This window comes from Haplochromis burtoni, unplaced genomic scaffold (assembly GCF_018398535.1).
Source record: "Haplochromis burtoni strain Fernald_Lab_line unplaced genomic scaffold, NCSU_Asbu1 Contig_12, whole genome shotgun sequence".
Classification (NCBI taxonomy): Eukaryota; Metazoa; Chordata; class Actinopteri; order Cichliformes; family Cichlidae; genus Haplochromis; species Haplochromis burtoni.
The window spans coordinates 1698470-1721591 of record NW_024582373.1 but is presented as its reverse complement, the minus strand read 5'-3'; the positions used below and the strand labels follow the sequence as shown (position 1 = coordinate 1721591).

General features: G+C 44.2%; 1 protein-coding gene across 6 annotated transcripts in view; it reads right to left on the bottom strand.

Moving 5' to 3' along the window:
- tacc2 (transforming, acidic coiled-coil containing protein 2) overlaps positions 1–23122 on the bottom strand; it is a 39841-nt gene that overhangs the window by 11559 nt on the left and 5160 nt on the right. For 5 of the 6 annotated variants that reach the window (XM_005915394.3, XM_005915396.3, XM_042215025.1 and 2 more), the window contains 5 exons: positions 20433–20677; positions 19002–19109; positions 11575–17661; positions 10281–10919; positions 6403–6681 (listed from right to left, as the gene is read on the bottom strand). In XM_005915394.3, coding sequence (XP_005915456.2) covers positions 6403–6681; positions 10281–10919; positions 11575–17661; positions 19002–19109; positions 20433–20677 — 7358 coding nt within the window. The remainder of the gene's footprint in view (positions 1–6402; positions 6682–10280; positions 10920–11574; positions 17662–19001; positions 19110–20432; positions 20678–23122) is intronic. The other variant, XM_042215029.1, reaches the window with a different exon arrangement.

The following is a 23122-nucleotide window of genomic DNA, read 5'->3' as shown; positions in this document are numbered from 1 at the left end:
GGCCTAGACTTTGTAGGACTTTAAGATGAAAAATGACTTTATTATGCCATTAATCTTTAATTTCTACAGCACACAAACACCAGCGTTCAGTCCATTTCCCTGATCTCTCTCCTCTGTTGCTCCCCCGGGCGCAGTAGTGTGTCTGAGTTATAAATAAAACAAAGCAAAGTGGAGCACTCTTGCTCCGTCTCGCTCCCTCTAACTCCCTTTCTCTCATCCACTGATATTCCCGTGGTAACTCCCTCCCACCCCACACATGCAGCCACACACACATGCAGCGTGTTCTATTTCAATACAGTCACCACGTCCCACTCCCAGCGCGTCAGATGCGTCCTCCTTCCCAGAGAACGAAACATCACCCCACCAGCTTCCCAGCAGTACTTGCTGCACTGTATTCTGGCTCCGCTGAGCCAGGTCTCATCCGTACTGTAGTCGCAGGTAAAACGATGTGCATTTGCATGCGCACGTGCTCCGATTTCCTCATCCTTGTTGACATCACAATAGCAAACAACAAAACAATACTGGCATCCTCAGCTGGCTACACTGGAGCGTTACAGGCTGGAAAGGTTTTGTGGGCAGAATGCATAGGGAAGAGCTAATAGGCTGAAGTGGGAAGGTTTCAAAAACAACAACAACAGAGGAGGGAAACAAAAAAGTGAGCCACAGGGATTGTCTTCAGCCTTCATCTCTCAGCCGTATCAGTGAAATAACAAACAATCAGCCCTGTATGCACCTATAGTCACAAGTGACGGCACACTGAGCATTCGTGTGGCATGAAAGACTAAGGCAAAGCCATGAATTCATAGAAAACAAACACACCACATGTCAGTACACCTCAGTTCTCAATGGATCTATGATGTTGTTCTCCTTGTTAATGGGTTTGATCACACCTCTGAACATCTTCAGACGCCACACTGAGCAGCGATGCAAGAGTTAAAGTTAAGTTCACTCACATGTGTTCTTGAGAGGGACAGGGACTCTGTCCTTGCTCCATGGACTCGTTGGCTCCCATCCTCAACTAGCTCAGCACCCCTGCCCCCCCCTGCCTCTTCCTGTTCTCCGGCCACCCTCCACATCCACCTGCTACCCCCAAAACTCCTTCCTCCTTTTGATGGTGATCCTTGCAGAGCAGGCAGGCAGGGAGCCTGTACCGGAGGCTGGCTGAGCGTACAGTGCTGCAGTGCAGAGGATGAGCGAGCTTCTCGCATCAGGAGCAAAACACGGGATGATTAAGGGCTCCTCACTTTATGCACATCATCCCCGATCCTCTACACCTCTACAGACGTGGAATGTTCCTGCTTCACATCTGGCGTTAAATAAAGCTACAGGAGGGAACAAAATATCCAAGAGCAGGATGTAAAAGAGGGAATGAACCAAAACAAAAAGGATGTAAGTGTAATCCTGTTTTCATGCAAGTCTCTCAGAGGTGCCTCTTGTCTCTTTGGTTGCTGAGATCGCTGAGCGGTGTTGCTGCTCTCGCTGCCTCCTCCCCCCTCTTTCCTTCACTCTCTCCCCTGACACCAGCCTCCTGTGCCTTTAAAAAGACAAGCAGCTTTTCTTTTTTTTTTTCATCTGCGACTGCAACTATGGGGGAGCCAAACAATAGCAGTTTCTCCCCCCAAATCCAGTCTGATTAAGAGACGCTTTCCCCTTCACTCTGTTTGTCCCTCACTCCCGCATTACCAGCACCTTGCAAATTTGGCTCTCTCCTGCCAGGGTCCCTCTGACTCGTGCAATGAGCTGCATAGTGAAAATGTCATTTTTGTGCCTCCTTTTCACACAATGGAAGCTTCCAGCACTCGGCTTAGCCAACCAGAGTGATGCACGGGGTAAACAATAGACTCTGAGAAACTATGCGTGAGTGTGAATGTGTGTTATTCAACTTCAGCTCCACTATAGTCTTCCCTTGAAGACAGTCGAACAGTGCCTCTATGAAAAAAAACACAAATTATAAAAACAAAGAAATTTTTTTTTTAATGCATTTCTGTGTGACATACAAAGAATGTTCATTGCCCTGGAAATAAGAGTAGAAACAATATATTTCCTACTGACTGTCAATGAGCAATAGGAAAGAGAGGCACTGGAAATATGAGAAGAATAAATCCATTGTAGACTCATGGGAAAGTGAGGAATTGAGGACTCACTACAATAACATTAGCCCGAGGGACTGGTAGTCACAGTGAGTTGCTGTATTGAGGTATCAGGTATCTTATCTTTGCCTGGGAGGACAAAAAAAACACAATGAAATGGGGAATCTCCAATTCCGCCCCCAAAACCTAACACAGCGTTTGAAAGGGGGAAGTGTTTGCATGTAAACATGGGAGTCCATTAACCCTGATTTTCACAAAGAATATCGATGTGATCTGAGACTCTGATGGGCATGACAATCGATATTCCACGACCCGAGGGGACAAGCAAACTCAAAACCCACAACTCACAACACAGACCCCTTCTAAAAAACATTGATCGCCCAGTGTTCCCCCAAGATTGGATGCTTTGGAAGGGGGGCAACACGAAAGTGGGTGGAGACTGGGTGTGCTGGGTGGGTGCATGTATAGACAAGTCTCCCCATCTGGCATTATGTGGAACCTTCACTAGGTCTTTTATTGCACTTAGAATAATATGTGATGTTTCATCTGAAGAGTGGAGAGGCTTTACACAAAGACAGAAGCATGGTGAACATGGTCGACGCACAAGGTAAAACCAAAAAAAGAGGAGAGAGCCTAGCACATCTGGAAAATGGAAACTAATCTCTGTGCAGAGAAATTAAGTAAAAAAACAAAAGAAGATGTTATTTCTATTCTTTTTCTACTCCTTTTGAGACTTCAGCACATACAAGTTCTAGATGATTCCATATACAGGCTGTAGTATCTAGGGCAGTGCTGTTTGTGGAGTACATGTTCCTGTCATATTGAATGTCTGACATAAACATCCACCTTTTGTCGCAGCTTTAAGGGCCTGGCCTTAAACTTGAGCTTCGACTGCACGCTGAAAAAAATGAAGAAATGAAAAATTCAGCAGACTCAGGCACTGGAAGATATAGCTCTGGCAGATTTATCTGAAAAATTCATAACGCCACTCAAGAAGAATCAGGTCATCACAATCCATATATACAATATACATATGTATATATAGCCCTGTTGAAGTCCTTTCAAAATGGACTTTAGGTGTATTAAAAATCCACAACATACAGCTTTGTCTGCATTAAATATGATTAGAAGAATGCAGGACATGTTGGAAAATAATCATTTAAAGCATAACTAGAATTTTATGATGTAGAAAGCTTCATTATGAAAGGAACTTCAGTGTAGCGGGTCCACATTGAGAGCAAGTAAAGTCTCAAAGTTAAAAAACAAACAAAACCAATTATATATCGAATAATGTGGCACCAAAAAAAAAACTTCATAAGAGACCACAAAAATTCGGCCCTCAGCAGTGAGCTGTAGAACGATCCATGGCTCTGTCAGCAGTAGGGGGCTTTTTGCTTCCATGGGTCACTGGGTCACTGCAAATCAAAGCTGTACTGAGAGTTCGCCTCCTGATTGGAGTGTTCACCTCCGGGTCACAACGCTCCCATCCACTGTGCACGAGGGGTCACCGACAAATATGTTACCAGTGACAAAGCTGTGGCAATAATCGAAAATGGGACACTAACTCCGCATTTGTTCATGTTTGTAGTGTAACTCCTAAGTACAGGGAGACTGGAATAGCTATGCTTTCGTTCCATTAAATCAAGAAGTTCTAGGATACATCTTACAGGAATCTTGACTTTAGATGACGACACATGCTCCTCTGATCCTCCTGCCTTAGAGCTGCTGACTGAGCAGAGTAGTCTCAAGCTTTAATTCTTATATGCCAAGAAAAACCTGCATTCCTCCCATTAATCACTTGTGGGACTGACTCCTCGAGTTGGCACTTACAGTACACTCCTCCACCACACCTTGAGATTCAGTGGGATTTCTTTTTGTTTAAGTAAAAGACGAGAGCAGGAGAGTAAGTGGAGCACCTCAAAATGAAAAAGAAGCTGTTAAATTGGAGCTGAGATAGCCATCAGTCTAGTATCCTGATTACAGTCATGTGGTCACGTAAAATAGCGGCGAGAACACATTTGCCACAAACACATTTCAAAGAAGAGCGTGAGTTGTTTAAATCCTATAATCTTGCTTTGTCCATATTCTGAAATACATGAATTGCCAATTAATGTAACAGCATGGGAGGAGCTTTTGTTTTGAGGGCTTTTGCCAGAATCCCGTCAGCTGTCAGGAACTTACTTCACACAAAAAAGCATGTCTCTAAGATGTGTGGGAGTCTTTAACGGATTAATTATTCAGAATATTTATTTAGGCTCTGTTGCATTCATCTCAATGTGATATAATTATTACTCTTGAAAATCAGAGTCATTTATGAAAAAGGGACAAAATATAAGTTTGTTTTTTGACGTATTGGCATTTTCATTACCTCATAGCTATAAAGGTCAATTTTCAATTAAAAATAGTTTTAATACTGCCCAGTGTATAAGTCAAATTAATGTCTAGGAGCAGAGAGGGTGTGGCACATGCACTCTAATACTATAATAACCTGTGTTTAAGAGGTGTTTTTGCAGTGCACATAACTCAAAACGCAAACTACAGATTAAATTTATATATACAGCCGCACTTGCACTGTTGCTGTGCGTGCAGATAAATGGGAAACTCGAGCATCCAATCAGAATATTCAGTCAATGTTGCCGCACTGGTGCTCCACTCCTCTCCAGTTCTATCTAACAGGCCTCTCAGATTTAAATAATGTAGCATCAATATGCTTGCCTTGCATTCTCAAAATCAACTCTTAGTGAGGGGTATGCTCACAAAGCTGAACAGTCACACAGTTTACATCTGCCACAACCCAATGTGCAGAAAACAGGTTTGGTCATTTGCTCTAATTGAGCATATGTGCATAATCTGGCACAGGAGAGCTGAGGTGTATTCATGTGTGCTCCAGGTTACTGCAGCATCCAGTCGGCAGAGTGCAGACACAGTCTGGCAACACAACATGAAGACTGGAGTCTGCAAACCCTCTGCTGGTGGTAAATGACACTGCAACAGGGAAAGTGGCTGAGTCATTCCTTCTAATATAATAAAGTCTATGATACAGTTGCAAAGGCCAAAAGCGGCTGCGGGGGAATGTTTAAATGAATAAACTATACTTGAAACAATAAAATAGTAATCACACTGTCAAGTAATTCAGTGAGAAAAATAATGTTTCTTAAGTTGAAACAGCCAGTTAAAGGTCAAGATATGTGCTATACCACATTAAAGGACTACTTGGTTAGACTGCACTGCAATAGTAAAAACTGCAGAATGTTTAAGCATCAATAGGTACATTTTGTCTTGGTGTTTCTGCTATTTTCACCATTAACAAGCCACAATTATACAGTATGCATTTGGCTTTCCATGACCACTAAGTTCACATTTTGCAAATCTTATTTTCTTTGAGTCCATGTGGTGGACATGCATAGCAATGGTATACTGTAATTTTGTCAGTGGTGTAATGAGACTGGGTGTTCACATAGCTGTGGTTCTTTATATAGAAAATGTCAACAATGCTGTGTATCATTTATCTATATATGGCCAGCACTGTCAGGAAATATATGTCACAATTTTTCATATAGGAATAAATCAATATTTAAGCAAACACACCTAATGCTTTCTTGCTGACCATTAGATATGACTGATGCCACCTTCATAGTAAATATGAAGCAGGAGCTTGTAGCTAGTTAGCTTAACTTAGCCCGAAGACACAAAATATAACCCAGTTCTCCCCAATCACAAGAAAAAACAACACATTTTATCTTTTTTTTCTTGGTTTGCACAAAGGATAATAGTGTCTTTTTTGATGTGCGTCTACTTCTCACTGGAAAAAAGTGTGCAGCCACCAAAGACATATTCAAGCACACAAAGATATACAAAGACAGATTTTTATATTTGGACAGGTAGCTTCTTTCCCCCATCTCACGTCTTTATGCTAAAGTAACAAAACCACCTGCCTGCTGTTTACTTGAACAGATGTCACTATACAATCAGCTAGAAACTACATAAGAATATTAACCACAATGCTAAAATAGTCCTTTAGATTTGAATATTTGAACAGGATAGATGATTGATTTTGACTAGTTTTCTGTTTAGTACCTCTAAGAATCAAGACTTGTTAGTCAAGTGTGCCAGATGTCAGTTTAATGCTGTAATTTGACCTGAACCTAATGACAGTTAACAGGATAAGGAGAAGACTACTTTTTGTGAAGCACGCTAAAGAGACAAGTGTCAGCAAATCTACGTCAAGGACTGAATGAGAACACACAGTCACATCACCTTTTTACAAGTGCCAAAAAGATGAAGAGGTTCAGGAGCAGCCACATGTTCATACCTTAAAGGGATATGGCAGGGTGCAGAAGCGGGGTAAACATCCTCACAGGGGTCAGCAGAAGATGCAGGAGGGGAGGCAGGGGCTGGGTGAGGAGGACAGGGGGACGTAGGCGGGGTCGGTAGGGCTTCAAGTGTGTGACCCTCTGGAAGTGTGGGGACGGAGGTAGGGAACTCTGCGGTGTCTCGGAAGTGAGTAGGAAGGAGGTGGTGATCGGAGGGTAGTGGTTGAGGAGAGGCGGGGGCCAGGTGACCGCTCTCTACTTTGTCACCGAGGGAGGGCCTGCATGGGAGGGAACACAAAACATCAACAAACAGACCAAAACAAGAAAGCCAAGTTTGGAAATTTGGAGTTCCCACTCAGTTTTTCTCCAAATTCCCATCCAAATGGCCCATGAAGTAAACTCACCACAGAGCAGAGTAAATGTAAGGAGGATCGCTCTGTTCTGTGCCATCACTTAAACCTAGCAGCGACTTGAAAAACAGAAGACTCGCTCCAACCATCCTAAGAACGTTTTGTCACCTCTCTCATCGCTCCCCTTACACGATAGTCCATGCTTGCCCTACTGAGAAGTAGCCCATTTGAGGGAGTGCGGCTCTGTCATCATTGGCCACCTGGTGGAGTGGATTTGGCACTGATCCAGGCCCTGCTTATCAGGAGTGGTAGGCTCTTCTAATCTGACAGGCAAGGCGATGGACGCCCTTGCAGCTGTTCCCCACTTGGGGCATGCCTCCTGTTTAGTGCTAAAAATATCCCAGTAGTCGCTTCTGGAAAATAGAGCTTCACAATGCCTCCATAAAGTAAAGCACATGTATCGTGTGCTTACGCTCAACCATCTGCTGAGCTGCACTTTTTAAATGCCCCTGCCAGCTCGTGTCAGACTGAAACAGAGCTCAGTTATTCGCCCTCTCTCTCCGCAGCAAAGCCTGAACTTAATAGCATTTAATGAGGGTGTGTGCTTTTCTTAAGGGCGCAGCAAGTTACAGGTTACATTTAACAATGTGGTTATTATCATTCCACTACAAAGCAGGGAATTTTCTAATTGATGCAAGGCCACTGCATACATGATTTTTAATGTTCTCTGAGTTCAAATCAGATTTTTTTTCTGTTTTTAATTTGGTCCCATTCCTCTTTTTTTTTTTTACCCACAATTAGAAACTTACACCAGAAGGCCAAAGCTATACATGTGCCAGCATCTGCGGCCAACTTGGCACATGCAGTTTGAAAATAGAAGCATAGAAGTGTCATAAAGCTCACTGCTGCCTCCGAAGATGGACAAAAGCGGTCCTGGGGGACATGAAGACAAAAACATTTTGTATTTTCTGACTCGCTGCCTTCTAAATGTAGCTAATATCAGCTGACCAGCTCAGGTTAACAGCTGGCGATTTCCAGCCGGGTTCTGCCTCCAGATCCAACGTGCATGAAGTAACAGAGGCTTCTCCTTCCAGAGTGGGATGAACAAATTAGATGGAGCACATGTGCTCATTTACAGCCAGACATCAAACAGCTTAGTTCTACTGTTGGCATTAACACCTGGAGTCTGCTCAATACAGAGTTTACTGTAAGTAATTCAGCTGTGCGCATTACTCAAAGGCACCTCACGGGCAGTTCAAAGAGAGCACAGATATGACAATTCTCAGAAAAAAGCACCGATCCTCTAACGCCCATGCTCATGACTTTGCCAACTACAGCATTCACGCCAAACACACGCACACAAGTTGAAAGCAACCAACAAGAAATAACAAGACACAAAGTCCAGAGAGTGTGTTTAATGAGTGTTTATAAGGATGACTGCTTAAGAACACACGAATGCGCGTTTCATAATCATTAGCCAATGCTGAGCTTAAAGTATTATTAGGCAGGCATGAAAGTGGGTTTTTTTTACTCCACTTGTGCCGGCACAGGCAAATGAACCTACTATTACCATGGCAACACATCTATTTACAGTACAATGTGGGTTATAGGACATCCTACCTCTGTTTTGAGAAATATCCCACATTCTGGGCTAAAGAGTCACAGCTGTTTTCCTGCGTTCCTCAACAGAAAAAAACTAGCTGTGCTGCTTTTTAGAAAAAAATTTTTTATATGATACTTTTATGTAATGCAGTCACGAGCCCTCAATGTTTCCTGGAAGACCCAAAAACATTTATTAAATCACAGAGCTATGATTTAGACTGGATTTATGGACAACTTTGATTGTTAGTGTTGATCTTTACCATTACTGAGGAGATTTCCAAGGAAGCGTAACGTGTTCTAACCTGTTTTTTCTTTTAACATGGCAGGAGGTGCACCTTTCATTTCACAACTTAGTTCTGGAAAAGCCTTCTCTTCCCTTCGTCTCTCTCTGCTCTTCCCTCCCCTCCACCCATCTGGTGAGGTCAGCAGAGGCAGAGCATAATTAGAACTAGTTACCTACAGACCATCTGCTGCATCCACCTGGAAGGACGTACGCAAACACGCACACACATGCACACATAAAACTACCAGAGCTACTGTTTGTCAACTCACCCAGATTTCAGCCATCACACGACTTCAGAGGTTACAGTAATTACAGTAAGCGATGGAAATGACCTGAACTCCAAAACAGCGGAGCCGATGACCGCACGTCCCAGTCCTCCTCTCCTCTCTCTTTGACTCTCGGACTAACTCTGTCAAACAAACTCGCACCGCAGCACATGCTCGAGTGTTTCTCTGAACCCTGGCTTTTGTTCCACTCTGTCTGGTCTGTGCAAATGACTTCAGTGGGGCTGAGTGCCTGCCCAAATTCCTCCCACTACAAGCTTCAGTTCACAAAGCCGCACAGACTGAGTAGGACTGACAGCTCGGACAGCCTTCGGGGGCGGAGAGAAAAAAAACACAATGTACACACAGACACACACACACACGCGTATCATATCATATATCATATGCTGTCACGTTTGTTTCTGTGGCACATGTACGCAACAGTAACTGTATCTTTTGATGAAACCTCAGGGAAATAACATTCTTCCTTTTTCCTGCTCTGAACAATGCTGTGTGGATCCAACAGCAGTGATGGGACAAGTGTTGAGACTGACAGGCAGCAAGTGCTAATCTGGCATGTGGGATGGCTCCACGGCATGTGGTCGGAGACAGTGACAAATAAGGGAATTTGAGTTAATGAAGATAGGCCGAAAGGGATGGATCCCACGGAGAGGTAAATGTTAAAGCATTGTGCTTTTACCTAATTCTAGTGAGAAATCTGGCTTTTCGCTAAAGGAATTAGTCAGTCCAACTTGTGCTGCTGAAATGCTTACATTAACACTGACTGATACACTGCTTTACAGCGCTTATTTAACTTGGAAATTTCAACAACTACATATAAACCAGTATACATCTGAGATTCTTATTAGTTCGTAGGCACTGTTAAACCTCTGTAGACAGAACAGTCACCCAGACACCGTTGAAGTGTCTGAAAGCCAAAACAAATCCACCAAGGTTGTTTTCCAAGCACACGGAAATCAGTTTTAAATGTGCGGCACGCACAGCTGACCTGTAAAGCACATGTCCCCCAAATCTCCCTATTTTACACACACGTTCGCTCCAATGAAATGCATCTGATAGATCAGTACAAAGGAAATGTTATGACAAAATCTCCTTTGTTTGAATTATAAATGATCTCCAGTTGGGAAATCACTAAACCACAAAAACTTCAGTTCAGCTGGGGGTTAAATGGACGTCTTTTCTTGAATCCAGACCCCGAATGCGGTGTGAAGAAGAGCGAGTCTGTTGGTTAAAGGAGTTTCTAAGGAAACATTAGTTGGCTGTTTTACTTAAAGCGGTGAAATGTGTTTCCACTGGAAACTGTGGGCATCAATTCAAAAATATGACAAGCATGTGATACAGACAGTAAAAACACTCACCCACTGTCCCGTAGCTCTGCAGCTGGATCCTGAACAGCCTCTGTCGCTGCAGTTTCCTCAGCTAGGACTTCAGCTGGCTCCACGGGCTGGATGTCTAAAGGTTTTTCCACTAGCTCCACTGGCAGCTCGCTGACCGGCTTCTCCTCTGACTGTGGGGACTCTGTAGTCGGCTTTGTTGTTTCTGGTTCTTCATACTTTGCTGGTTCTACGAGCTCATTATCATTAGCTGTTGGTTCTGGGATCTCATCTGTTCCTTCTCTTGCCTGTTCCTCATTCACTACTTCTGTTGAAGTAACTTGCTTCCTTTTTGGTTCTTGAACCTCATCTGGATGCTCTTCTTCTTCTTTCTTGGCTGCTTCTGGAAGCTCTGCCTTTGTCGTTTCTTCTTCTTCTACTTTTATACTCTGCGGTGGTTTGGAAAGCTCTGCTATCTCATGTGCTGATTCTAGGAGATCTCCTGCCTTTTTTAAAGGTCTGGGAAGGTCTACTGGCTTCTTCACAAGATTCACAGGTGGGATCTCTGCTGTCTCCTCCGCTGCTAGTTCTGGTGGTGGGGTCTTCTCCTGTCTCACGGGAGCTGCTATCTCCTCAGTCGGAGTGAGAAACTCTTGTTGAGGAGACTCCAGAGATGGAAAGGGTCTGAGAAAAAAACAACAGAAGAAGAGAAGAGGGTGGGGGGTTTGTTGTTTAGTTTATAGCACATGCTCAAGGAATTACTCACAAATCAAAAATGTGTGTGTGAGCAAGAGGATGTGTGTGGGTGAAGTGCTCTAGGTATGTTGTTGTATTGTGTTGAGCAGTGTGTTTTGTGTAAGAAAGGCTCATTCTTGCCCCGGGGACCAGGGACGATGTCACGGCTGATGTCACTCTTTGAATATAAAGGGCTGCATTACTTCCATTAGACTCCAACAGGCACAGTCATCTGACCCGAGCTCGAGTTAATACAAAGTGCAGCTCTGTGTTTACCTCCTCATTCATATTCATTGTCACACTGCTCTCTGTAATATCCCTTCAAACAAGCCTTGAACATGGTGCTACTTGAATGCTAAGTTAGGGGAACAAAATGCCAGAAATCTTTGGTAAAAGACACAAAAAAAAAAATGTAGCTGTTTGTCCAGTTCATAATTCGTTCCTTTCCTCTTTCTATTTTCTTTGCCTTTTCACGCTGAGCTTTAACATGCAACATGATACATCTGTATCACTGTGAGGTTCTGACTGTGCTGCTCTGATCTGCAGTTCCTAACATATTTGGCTCATATGATCATTTTAAATAAGCACACGCTCTTTCGTTTACCTTAAGGCATCCACTGGGTTCACTTGTTCGCTTTGAGAATGGGATGCAGCTTCCCTGAGCGCTTTTATCCAGTTTGTGTCTGCTTCAGCAGCTTCTACTTGTTCAGCAGGAGGGCGGCGGGCTGGAGCTCTATCGAGTGATTCTGATTCGCACCGAGCGGCAGCAGCAGTGGGTTTAACCACAGTGTCATCTGGGGGCTTTGACAGTGGCACCACATCTTGTGGTTTCTCTGAGTGGGTAAGAGTTTCGAAATCTTCTAGGCATTTTGATGAAACAACAGATGGGCCTGTGTCCACGTCCGCAGTCATTTTTTCTGTTGCATCACTGTCACTTTCCCTTGCCTTACAAGGACCGGTGTTGCCATCAGAGTGACACACAGCAACCTCCGTGCTAATCTGTGCCTCCCCACTTTGGGAGTTGCCTAAAACGGTGATTGATCCCGAGCCCATTTCTTTATCACTTCCTGCTAAATGCACAACCCCCTGCTTTCCCAAAGCTCCACCATCTATGACTTTTATCCGATTTTGTTCCTCACCCTGCTCGCTAACATTCCCTTCATCCAAGGCTTCTTTATCTTCCTTTGTCATCTCCTCAACATCAGGCCCTTTTATGGGTGTTTGTTCTATTGGGCTGTTTTGTGTGGCTGAGGTTTTATTGGGCCTTTGCAGCCCATGAGGCCTGGACACTGTATCCTGACTTTCACACGCAACGCTTTCACTACCGGTGATTTTTAGAGCCACGGCAGCACTGAAATCCTCTCCTCCAGTTTCTGGATGCGCAGCAGGATCTGGCAGAGAGCTGCATGTGTGCATAGGAATTTCACCAGCCTGGTTTGTACTTGGTGAAAAATCTGCATGAATAGCATCACTAGCTGTGCTATCTTTAGTTAAAATGGGAATATGAAAAGATGAGCTTTCGTGTTCCTGTGAAACAGGCTCAACAGATACAACCAGATTCTCTGACAGCTCGGATTTTCTACTCTGCTCTTGACAGACAGCTGATAGATCACATTTTTGCGGATCTTTATCAATCAGATCACTCACAAACCCAGTGTCTGGCATTAAATCTCTACCTGACCCCTCTAACCCTGGGCTTTCATTCTCATCTGTCTCCTGACTTGTCTCACTTACATGAGAGTAACCCGCTGCTATCCCTGCATCAGGTGAAGCATTTCTCCCATCAATTTCATTTGAATCAAGGGAAGATGGCAACCTATGAACCTCTAGTGAAGCATCCTCGCCTTTCACTGACTTTATCACTCCTTCATTGCTCATGCTGGCATCACCTGCTAACTCATCCTTGCTTCCTGACTGACAAATATCCCCAGCAGAGCTGTCTCCTTCCTCTGTGGCTCCTTTTACTCCCTTAACCAGTGTCTGGGTCTGATCGTTAGCCTTTTCTCCCCCCTCTAGACAGCCACCTGACATTGCCTCTGTGGGATGTCTGGATCCCAGATACTGTTGATGGTGCTCCTGTTGCTGAGCAAAACAATTTGGATCTGGTGTGGACTGTGATTGGCCAAGAGCTGCACTCAAATCTGGTGCAGAGTCAGAGCTGCATTCCAGCGCTGCTGTCGGAATTTGGCGCAAACTGGAATCATAAACAGTCAGAGGTTCGCTACTAGACTCTAAGTCAGCACGCAGCACGTCCTCGGATGACCCCGGAAATCTGCTGGGAGATGAGGAACAAGTTTCAGTCTCGCTTTTGGATTCAAAAGTGTTCTTTATTTCTTTTTCCTTCTTCACATCCTTTAATGACGATTCACTCTTTTGTCCCATATGTGCATGTGGTGGCTGCAGGGCTCCAATTTCTTCTATAGTCTCTTTATCTGCTTCATTATTCTGTTGTGGCATTGTGCCTGTCTTTCCTGTCTGTTGCTTGCTGCTGTCTGCTGCTTCCTTTTGATTATCCATTGCTGCCTCTTTAGCTTGTTTCTTTTGCTCTTCAAACAACATGGCGGTCTGATCTCCCATTATGTGGTTTTCTTTCACATTGTCCCCTTTAATTGTATCATAAACCTCGTTGGCGGGCAGGTCGGAGTTAAATGGGTAGCTGACATTTGTGATGTCATCCCTAATGGAGGCTTCACAAATAATAGGTTTAATGCCAGCAGAGTCTGGCACTGTTTGAGATAGAGGAATTACATTAGCAGGTTTATTTCTTGTCACTGCATCGCTGGGAGGCTGAGGTGGAATCAGATTTTCCTCTTGTGATAACTGACTATTTACATTACTGGTAGCAGCAGACTCTTTAGTATCAAAATTTAAATTCTCCAATTTTGGCAAGACCTCATTAGCGTTAACATAGACATCGCCGATCTCAGCATGCTGTGCTAATGAAGTGTGTGTCACTTCTCGGCTCTTATGGGCATCCACCTCTCTGGAGTCACTGCTGCTGTCACCATCAGCACTGCAGTTATATGCCTTTTCAGAGACAGATGCATCAGAGTCGGTAACGAACTCTAGGTGACTCAACATTGGGCCAGGAGGCTGCAGCTCAAAAGCAGGATTACTGACACACTGCCCGATAAACGTGCTTGACTCGTCAGACGCCGTCACTTCTGAAGTCACCCACGCGTCCTTTGTGGGATCGGCAGAGCCGGTGGGGGACTTGGGCCCTTCCCCAGCCTTCGTAATATCTGGGTTAACTGGCTCGTTAGGAGGTTTTTCACCTAATTGCATAATAGGCTGATCAGCTGGGTCACAATGCTTCATCTGCAGAGGAGCTGCGCAAGTCAAGGTCACAGGTTCAGATGTTGAACTTGTGTCAACACCACTTAAAGGTGCACAGTTATGCTGGTTCCCTTTGTTTTCTTCAAGAATGACAGGAGTAGCACTTAAAGGTGATTCCTGAGGCTGGTCAATGTCAGCTGTACCTTTAGACTCTGCCACCACCTTCTTAATCTCCTCCTCCTCCTTGGGCAAACACACAATTGCAGCATCTTTCTGTGTCTCCGCCTCTGCCTTTGCTGTGACCAGTTCAAATGTCAGATGATTTGACTCAGAGATGGCACTTCCTGGTGGTTGTAAAACATCAAAGCACCCTTTATTACCAGCCTGAGTCTCCTCAGCAGGACGTGGAAGCTGTTGTGAGCTGTTCACCGACTGTGAATCTACAGTGTTTGTCTTCAAACTGTCACTATGTGATTGATCTGTGGCAATGTTCTCCTTTGTTTCTTTAGTCCTCGTGTCCCCTTTAGCCAAACAGACATCTTTCTGTGCCTCTGAAAACGCAGCTGCTTCATCCTTGGTAGGAGCTGGATTCATAGGGATGTCTGGCTTCTTTGAGTTGAGAAAGTCTGTGAAAGTATAGCTGGCCTCAAAAACAGGATGACGCAACTGCTCGTGAACAGTCAGCGGGGGTAAAGACGCACAGTCCAGGGCTGGCACCGGCATGGTCTTGAGATCCACGGAGGAACTGCCCATTTCCTTCTCTGCATCCATGAAGTGAACTCTGTTACCTCCACTCCTGCCACATAGATACACACCGACTTCAGACATAGCGGTGCTACCACTGTTGCTCTGTCTATAGGCTTCGACTTGAAGCTTGGCTGCACTTTCGACTGTCTCTGCTTCTGTTGTGCTACTAGGCTGAACCTGTTGATTGTTGCTCGCTTGTTGCTTAACTGGGATTTTCTCTGAAGTGATCAAATGCTGGCGTGAGGTTAAAGACGGGAAGACTCGACTGTAGTTTGTCTCTGTGACGGATGACTCCTCGAAAGTGCGTCCCAGAGCCAGCCCTTCCTCTGACACTAACTTCTGATCGAGATCGGCCCGTCTGCCTCCGCTTGTTTTACTGTAGCTCTGCTCAGCGTCAGGGAGGAGAGGTGAAATTGTTGCGCCACGGTGCTCCCGGCGGGGTCGACAGAGACGCTCCTCTTCGGTGCAGATGCTCTCAGTGATGGTAGCGATCGACTCCCTCCAGCTCTGTGATTTCAGCTGTGACTCGGCAACATCGGTGGGCGGACACCTTTCAGTCTGAGCAGATGACAGCCCACTAGCAGAGCCTTCTGGCTGGCTGAATGAACTGTGCTCTCTCACCAGCCCTCCTTTCTCTACCACCTCCTCTCCTCCTCCCTCTCCTTCTCTCTTTGATCCCGCGGCAATGTGATCCTGACAATCAGAACCAGTAAGTAGCCCAAGGGGAGAAGTATTGATATAAGCCTCTAAGCACTGTGGCTCCTTTTCTGCATCTCCCTCTTCGGCCGGTGACAGCTCTCTGCGCGAACTCCGAACGGTCGCCTCTCTCGGTGCCTTGATTTCGCTCTCGGCCGAGTTGTGTGGCATTTTGCTGGTGCAGCTTTCCTCAGCTGCAGCCGGTCCCTCTTTGGCTGACAATGCAAGTGAGCATTTTGCCTGGGAACAGATTAACGCGAGCCGAGAAGGGCTGCCCAGGACTTCGTCCCTCTCTCCGTCTGCAGAAATGAGGCACTTTTCTGTCCCTCTCTCCTCTACTCCTTCCTCACTCTCTGCAACTGCTCTAGCAGCTACTCTCTCCACTAAATCACACCTCACGCTTTCTCCCTCTCCCTCGCTTTCTATCACTTCTGGCAGTGTGGGTGTTGTCAGTGGCAACGCAGTAACCACCGCTAAAGCCTCTTCAAGGACGCTCTCCATGCAACTCTCTCCCACACAAGTTCGGCTGTTGGAGAGTGGGACGTGATTCTCGGGTGTGAGTATTTTTGCTTCTGTAACTGAAGCCTGGCATGTTTGTGTATCTGATCTCTTATCACTAGAAGCAGCTTGATTGATCGCTGTATTTTGGACATGTGTCACGGGTATATTTTGGTTGCTGGTTTCACCTCCGGTTACATGTTGCCCCCACTGCAGGCTTTCATTGGAGATTTTATTTATGCTGCTTAGGGGATCATTATGGTTGTCTGATTGATGAGGCTTCTGCAAAAGAGCCCGCATGGGTGCAGGTGAACAGGCTGAGGGAGTAAGATGATCCTGACTGCTATGAGGAGATGATAGTAGGGAGCTGGATGTGGGTTTTCCTTCAAGCTGCTCCTTGTAATCAAGCCTGTTGTCAGGGTGTTGCCCACAAATCACAGGACCTGAAGGTGAATCTGTGGGGTTTTCAGCATTTATGACTTCATTTTCAGATTGCACTGCTGTGCGTGCCTCCTGCCCAGTTTCCGGGCTTTTCTCCATCTTTTTCTTTTTCCTGTGTCTCTTTTTCTTTGCCTCTTTGTTCTGGGCGGCCTGTTTATCACCAGCTGAACTCTGCTTGTATGTGTCTGATTCCTGCTCCACAGTGTGCTTGCCTGCTCCTGTCTGTCCTTTTGATTGCAGCTCTGGTAATGCGTCTCTATCCCTTAAACGAGGGCTACGCTCTGATGTTTCCATAGCTGAATTACCTACCTTTGTTTCAAAACAAACACCAGCACTGAAATCATCACTTAGATTTTCTTCTTTGTCTGTCTTTGCCTCCGTGTCTTTCTTCCTAATCACTACATCAGAGTCTACAGTGCTACTCCCCCCCACAGATGCACTGGAATTAGCATTTCCCTGTCTTAGATCGTTTGTATGATCACTAAACACAGCCTGTTTTGGTTGTTCTCCAGCTGAATATGTTGGCATTTCTAATTGTATTTGCGTGGGTGCTTCCTTCTCTTCATCTGTCTTAATTTCTTTTTCTGCTTTCAGGTTTTCAGTCTCTGCTGTCCCATCATTATTCACAGTGCCTAGTATGTAATCCCTAAAACTAAACACAACTGTATCCTTCTGACTGTCTGCTGTCTCACTGTTTCCATGTGCATTTCTGTTTCCATGGCCCCCGTTGCTATGTCCTAGCTGGACAACGATTGGAGGTGGAGACGATGACTCACTGGACTTGTTAACCATCACTTTTCCGGTTGTATTCCCTTCATTGCACCACGTCCCGGGCTCGGGGCTGCAAGGCTGAGTGGGAGTGACTATGCCCAGTGACACCAGTTGTTCTTCACATTCTTGGAAGGCCTCTTGGAGTTCCCGGTCTAAGAATGTGGATGGGGAAGGGGCCAGGGGTCTGTTACCCGGGTAAGGTGTGGCAGCAGGCTGAGTTAAGAGCTGGACATCTGCGACAAGTGGGTCGCAGCCGTGAGGCCTGAGGCAAGGGTAGGGTGACAGAGTTAGGAGTACACAGAAACAGCTGCCCAGTGGAAGGCCATGCTCTGACACAGCACTCTGTGACATGCACAGATGACACACAACTGCACCCGGGATGCCTTTTCTAAGATACAGATTCTCTTACAAGAAATAATATCAGCCGTTTCTAAGAATACAAGACGGTTGTTAATGGACATGCACTCCAAAATTCATTGCAGTAAGTAGCATTTGTGCAGTTTTACTCACCTATTTCAAACCCTGCTGCAACACGCCTTCAGCATCTCAGTTTTTTGGTATGATTTTCTTATTTTCAGTGTGTATCAAAAGCTTAAAAGCCTAGCGAAATTTATCATCTAATTAAAATGATTTAATTTCTTATTGGAACTATAAATTATTTACTGTAGTCTCATCATACATTAGTTTGATTATATATAATGAGAAATAGTGTCAAGTCATTCATCCTGATTACAGTGATGGGTAGTTTCTGGGTTATTGGAAACAGTTTTATAGCCTAAATAATTTAGCATTCGTGCTACTTGAATGCCATTCATCTGCACCTGCTGAGTCACTGCTAAAACATTACCTGCATTAAAGGAAAATGAGGGACCATTTTAATCTTTCATGCTGTCTGACTACAGAGAATAACCATCATTATTAAGCTATAATCGTCATAGCATAGTCCGTTCAAGTTTCGTTATTTTAACGCATTCTTTTCTAAAGAAGTTCCGATAAAGCGAGTAGGAATATCACCGAGGATCACTACGAGGGATTGGTTAACACAGTCACACATGACTTCTGCATAAAGACTCTGCCAGATCCTTGTAAACACAGCGTCTGTCCTCACATGTTCACTTGGCAGTCTCTGCTAAAGGGTGGAGAAGCAAAACAGACTAAACTGTGTGCAGGTGTCCAGTTTTACTACGCAACAAAGCAGGAACTCTGCTTTTTCAAATGATTTGTCCTTTCTGAAGCTTTGATATTTCTAGTTATTCAAAGCTTTTCACTTGTTTTACCTGTACATTTTTACAAATTCACATCAAGCAATGATACTTATACTTCTGGTTGACAGAAGACATCAAAGCATCAGAAGAATTAGTGCATTTAACTTTAGATAAAAGCAGGCAACACTGACCACATCAGACCATGTTAAGGCGTGATTGCTGCAGAGCCACAGCAATCATACCCATCACGCTCGAGCATAAGTTAGAAACATTAGATCACCCTGCCATCTTCTTGTTCCTCTCCATGCTCCCTGATTTCACTCTTTATCATCACGTCTTCTGCTGACAGCACAGAGGACAGCCGTCTAGCCATCATCATGCTGAACCTATGAGGTACCTTGAATCTTGAAACAGCAATGGTTGACTGACTTCTATGTGATGCTGCAGACCCGCCAGCAGGGGGTTCACCTGTTCACATTTCCTGTCACCTGAGCTGGTTTTAGCTCTGCTAACACAAACCCACACACACATATGCAGACATATTCACACATGAAGCAAATCAACAACAGGTTTGCTTTCACTCTGACTAAATAAACTGTTACAAGTGTGTTTCCTCACAGCCATAAAAAAAAGTAATATTTAACGTATTATACAGTATTATTAGTGTATGCACATACTGGCCACTTTATTAGTTATTCCTTGCTAGTCTAGGTTGGACCCCTTTTCCCTTTAAATGTAAAAAAAATGTAACGATGAAGGAAATACATGGAAACTGCAGATGTTCCAGCTAACAGAGCATTCTGATCGGGTATATATTTAACTGTCTATTATTACACAGACAATTAAAGCTCTAAGGGCAAACTGAATCTACATTTAATATTTATTATGAGAAGTATTAGGAACAACTGGCGGATAGTTCTGGCAATATAAGAAATATGTTAACATGTCAGCTTATTTTGATATTTTTCCCAAACTTTTGTTCTTTTTTTCGGAGATATATGTTTTCAGTATTGCTCACTTTAAACTAGAAAAAGAGAAACTTGAGAAAAACCAGAAAGTTATGACAAAAAAATATCCCAAACACACGAATCTGTTCAAGTCGTGAGAAGGAGAAAAAGGAAAATTCATTTTTCAGGCCTTTAAAATCACCTGCGGTACACAAAGCCAGCAAAAAAATGCGTGGGTAGTCATTTATGAGGCCTATTTGTCACTAATGGAAAAAGAAGAATACTTACTTTTATCGGCAAGTAGACAAAGAAACCAAACAATTGTAGCCGTTTACATTCCTCAGTACTAAAGAGTCTTTCTAGAATGAGTCTTTCTTCATTTTGTGATCGTCACTGATGTTTATGATGACATTGACAAAACTGCCAGGTTTAATCTTGCACTATCAATTCTGCCACCAGCACTAAGAATCAGCTCTGTCTCAATGATTTTTTGCCACTTGTAGCAGCAAATCAAACCTGATAATCCTCATCTGATTATGCATGATAAAGCCAAAAACAAATTGCCAGAGCATTACCTCAATTCTTAAGTCAGAGTAGTTAAAAGGACCTCTGTAAATCGGCATAACTTGGAACCATCCCAAAATGGTTGTGGTGTTACAAGTACAGTCTGTGTTTGGGCGCAGATCTGTTACGTAACGCCACCAGATGTCACCAATTATATAAAAGATTCAATTTAAGGGGGAAGATTTTGTTTAGGGTGAGTGCAGGGCTTCAGGTTAGAGGAGTAGTGATTATGGTTAGAGTTGGAGTAAGTATCCAGGAAGTTATGTCTTCTGAAGTGTAAAAGTCTGTGTGTATGTGTGTGTAACCCCTCCACTTACCCCAGTGAGGACTCCCAGATGTTGAGCTCGCTGCTGAAATCTAAACTGGGCAGCAGGTCGTGAGGAAACTCAAGCTCCTCCTTGTCCTCCTGGTCTGCGGCCGTGCCTCGGCTCTCCTCCACCCCGGTGATGACTGGGATGTCTGGCAGCACGGGCTGAGACAGCAGGCTGTGCTGGCTGGTGGAAACCTCGGTCAGTAGCGCTCCGTCGTCCCTCTGAGTCGAACTCTCGGCTCGAGCTTCAGCCTGCAGGAACGGTGAAGGATACCAGTGAGCTACACGAGGGAGTCTGCCACACAACACACACACACACGTGTATACTTAAGCAAGTGTGATCATGTCGCGGGCAAACACGGGAACACCCACAAATTAATGCTCAAAGCCAGACATCACATGAGCAGATAACTCCACCCATGTGTTTATTTGTTATAATGTAAAGGCCACACTGGCTGAACTACGTCCTTCCACTCAGACGTCTTATCTGATACGTCTCTCAACTTGCTTTTCTTATGCTATTAAAAGATTATTTCCAGTATTAAATCCTAGCATTTATCCCGGCTCACTGCAGTTTAATCTCTGCAGCTTTGTTTACACCCCACATTTGAGCATGTCCTCTGAATGGGACAAAAAACAACTAATGAATTGAAAAATATTGTCATCAGAAGTACTTTCCACCTCACAAACACCTCTGAGGAAATACAAATGTATTTTTTCCCAAGGTGTTGAAATAATAATCATTAAAGCCAAACCAGTTTTGCTGGATGGTGACAAGCGTAATTAAGCAGCACAGACAAGAGCAGGTATTTTGGATGATATCTTCTGCTTCAGATGTGTCTTTATCTGAGCCAATCATTTTTCCAAGCAACCTGAAATACAGTAAATGAAATAATCTGAACTCTCATCTGCTTTTTATTTCCTGATTGTTCAACAGTCAGTTGGAAAGGATATAGCCACAGCACTCGCTATGAGGACAATAACAGCCTCACGGTGCACAACACTCAGCTAAGCTGCAATGCAATAGAGCTGGGGTGCTCTTGTCTGTGGATGGAGGTGGAGAGTCGGAGGTTATTTTTCTTATTTCTTTTCATTTGTTTCGCGTGTCCAGATTTAGAGATCTAACACAGCCCTGCCTGTTATATTTAGTGTTTCCTTTTTTACACAGAGATCCTGATTTTAGCCAGTGAGTTGATTTCACGTGTGAGTATGGATACAGCCACACAGTGGTAATGATATCCTTTGAGGATCTGCTGAGATTCAGTATTAAAGCACATTGATTATTTATGAATCACTCATAGCTGGCGTGCAGTCATTGCAAGCAGAAACGAAGGTTAAATCAATTCAATGTAGCACTTACACGAGAACAAGTTTTACCTTATATACACTTGCTTTAGCGTCTTCACTCATATGATGTGATTACAGTAATGCTGCAAACTATTTCAAGCCAGAAACAAAAAAATATATTCAAGACCGACTAGAAAAACACCAACTTACACTGGAGCTTCGCTTTAGCGCTGTATTTCCTTAATGTGGAAACTGGAGACACATTAACAAATAAATTTGTGCTGCAGGCTCTGAGTCACTGGCCTCACCTGTGTGACCAGAAAGAGCCTCCTTTGTGGGACATGTTAAGCACAGAATGTGCTTGCATGAACACACACAAAAATTGTGTGCTAGACTTTTAAAAGACATTTGCACAAGAATGGTGTCATGCCGTCTTAGTTTATTTTTAAATGTTCTAATTTAGATTCTTTTTTTTCTCGTTGTAGCAAGAAACCCAGCTACACAACTGGCTGCAGAAGAGAAGATAAAACATTAAAAGAAACCGGATGCAAAAAAAAAAGGCCTGCTGCAGGTATGAGTGTCACTCTGAATGTCTGTGATCTCCCTGCTGCTCCTATTTTCTGGATTAATGTTATATAATCAGGTGTTAAAACAATTCCTTCACTCCTTAACAGTGATGCACGCTGGGATCAGCACAGTCATGAGAAAACTGTATGTTGCCATGTGTCGAGTTTCCTGTTTCCTGCCTGTCATGCAAAAGACAGAAAACATACAACCCGTACCTTTTCCAAAGTTTACAGCAAACACTCATTCAACATTTCTTAAAAGGTCATGAGTGGGGGTCACATGTGGAAAGTCAAGAAGGTGGAAAATCACACCTGCTCTTCGTTTGTTCGATCCCTACGCAGAAAGCACCTTTTGTTAATATTTAACCCACAGGAAATAAACGAAAAGCCACAGTGAGAGACAGCGAGGCTGACTGGCTATTACTGCCTGTGCAGCAAATACTCTCTATTCAAAACGTCAATGCTCGAGCCCTGAAAAAAAGCCTTAATGCTTCACACATGACTGCTGTAAACATGAAAGAGGAGTGCTGAAGAAGGAACAGGTCCCCTCTTCACCCACAGACACACAAAACCGACTCAACATATCCACTCCATCCACCCTCCTGTATAAAACACACCTTTGATTGCATGTCCTATGAGCTTTATCTCATTTCATCTCTCTTGCACTTACCCAGCAGTGTGCTCCACTGTCCTGAAGGTGACTCTACAGTGCAGTGCAGCTCCTCTGCTACCCTTATACTATGCTCACACTGTGCAGGCAGGCTCTGCAGGGCTCTGTGTTTTGAAGGAGGGCAGTCGAGAACACAAACATGCTGCAACACATGCTGCTGACGCTCCCGCTCCT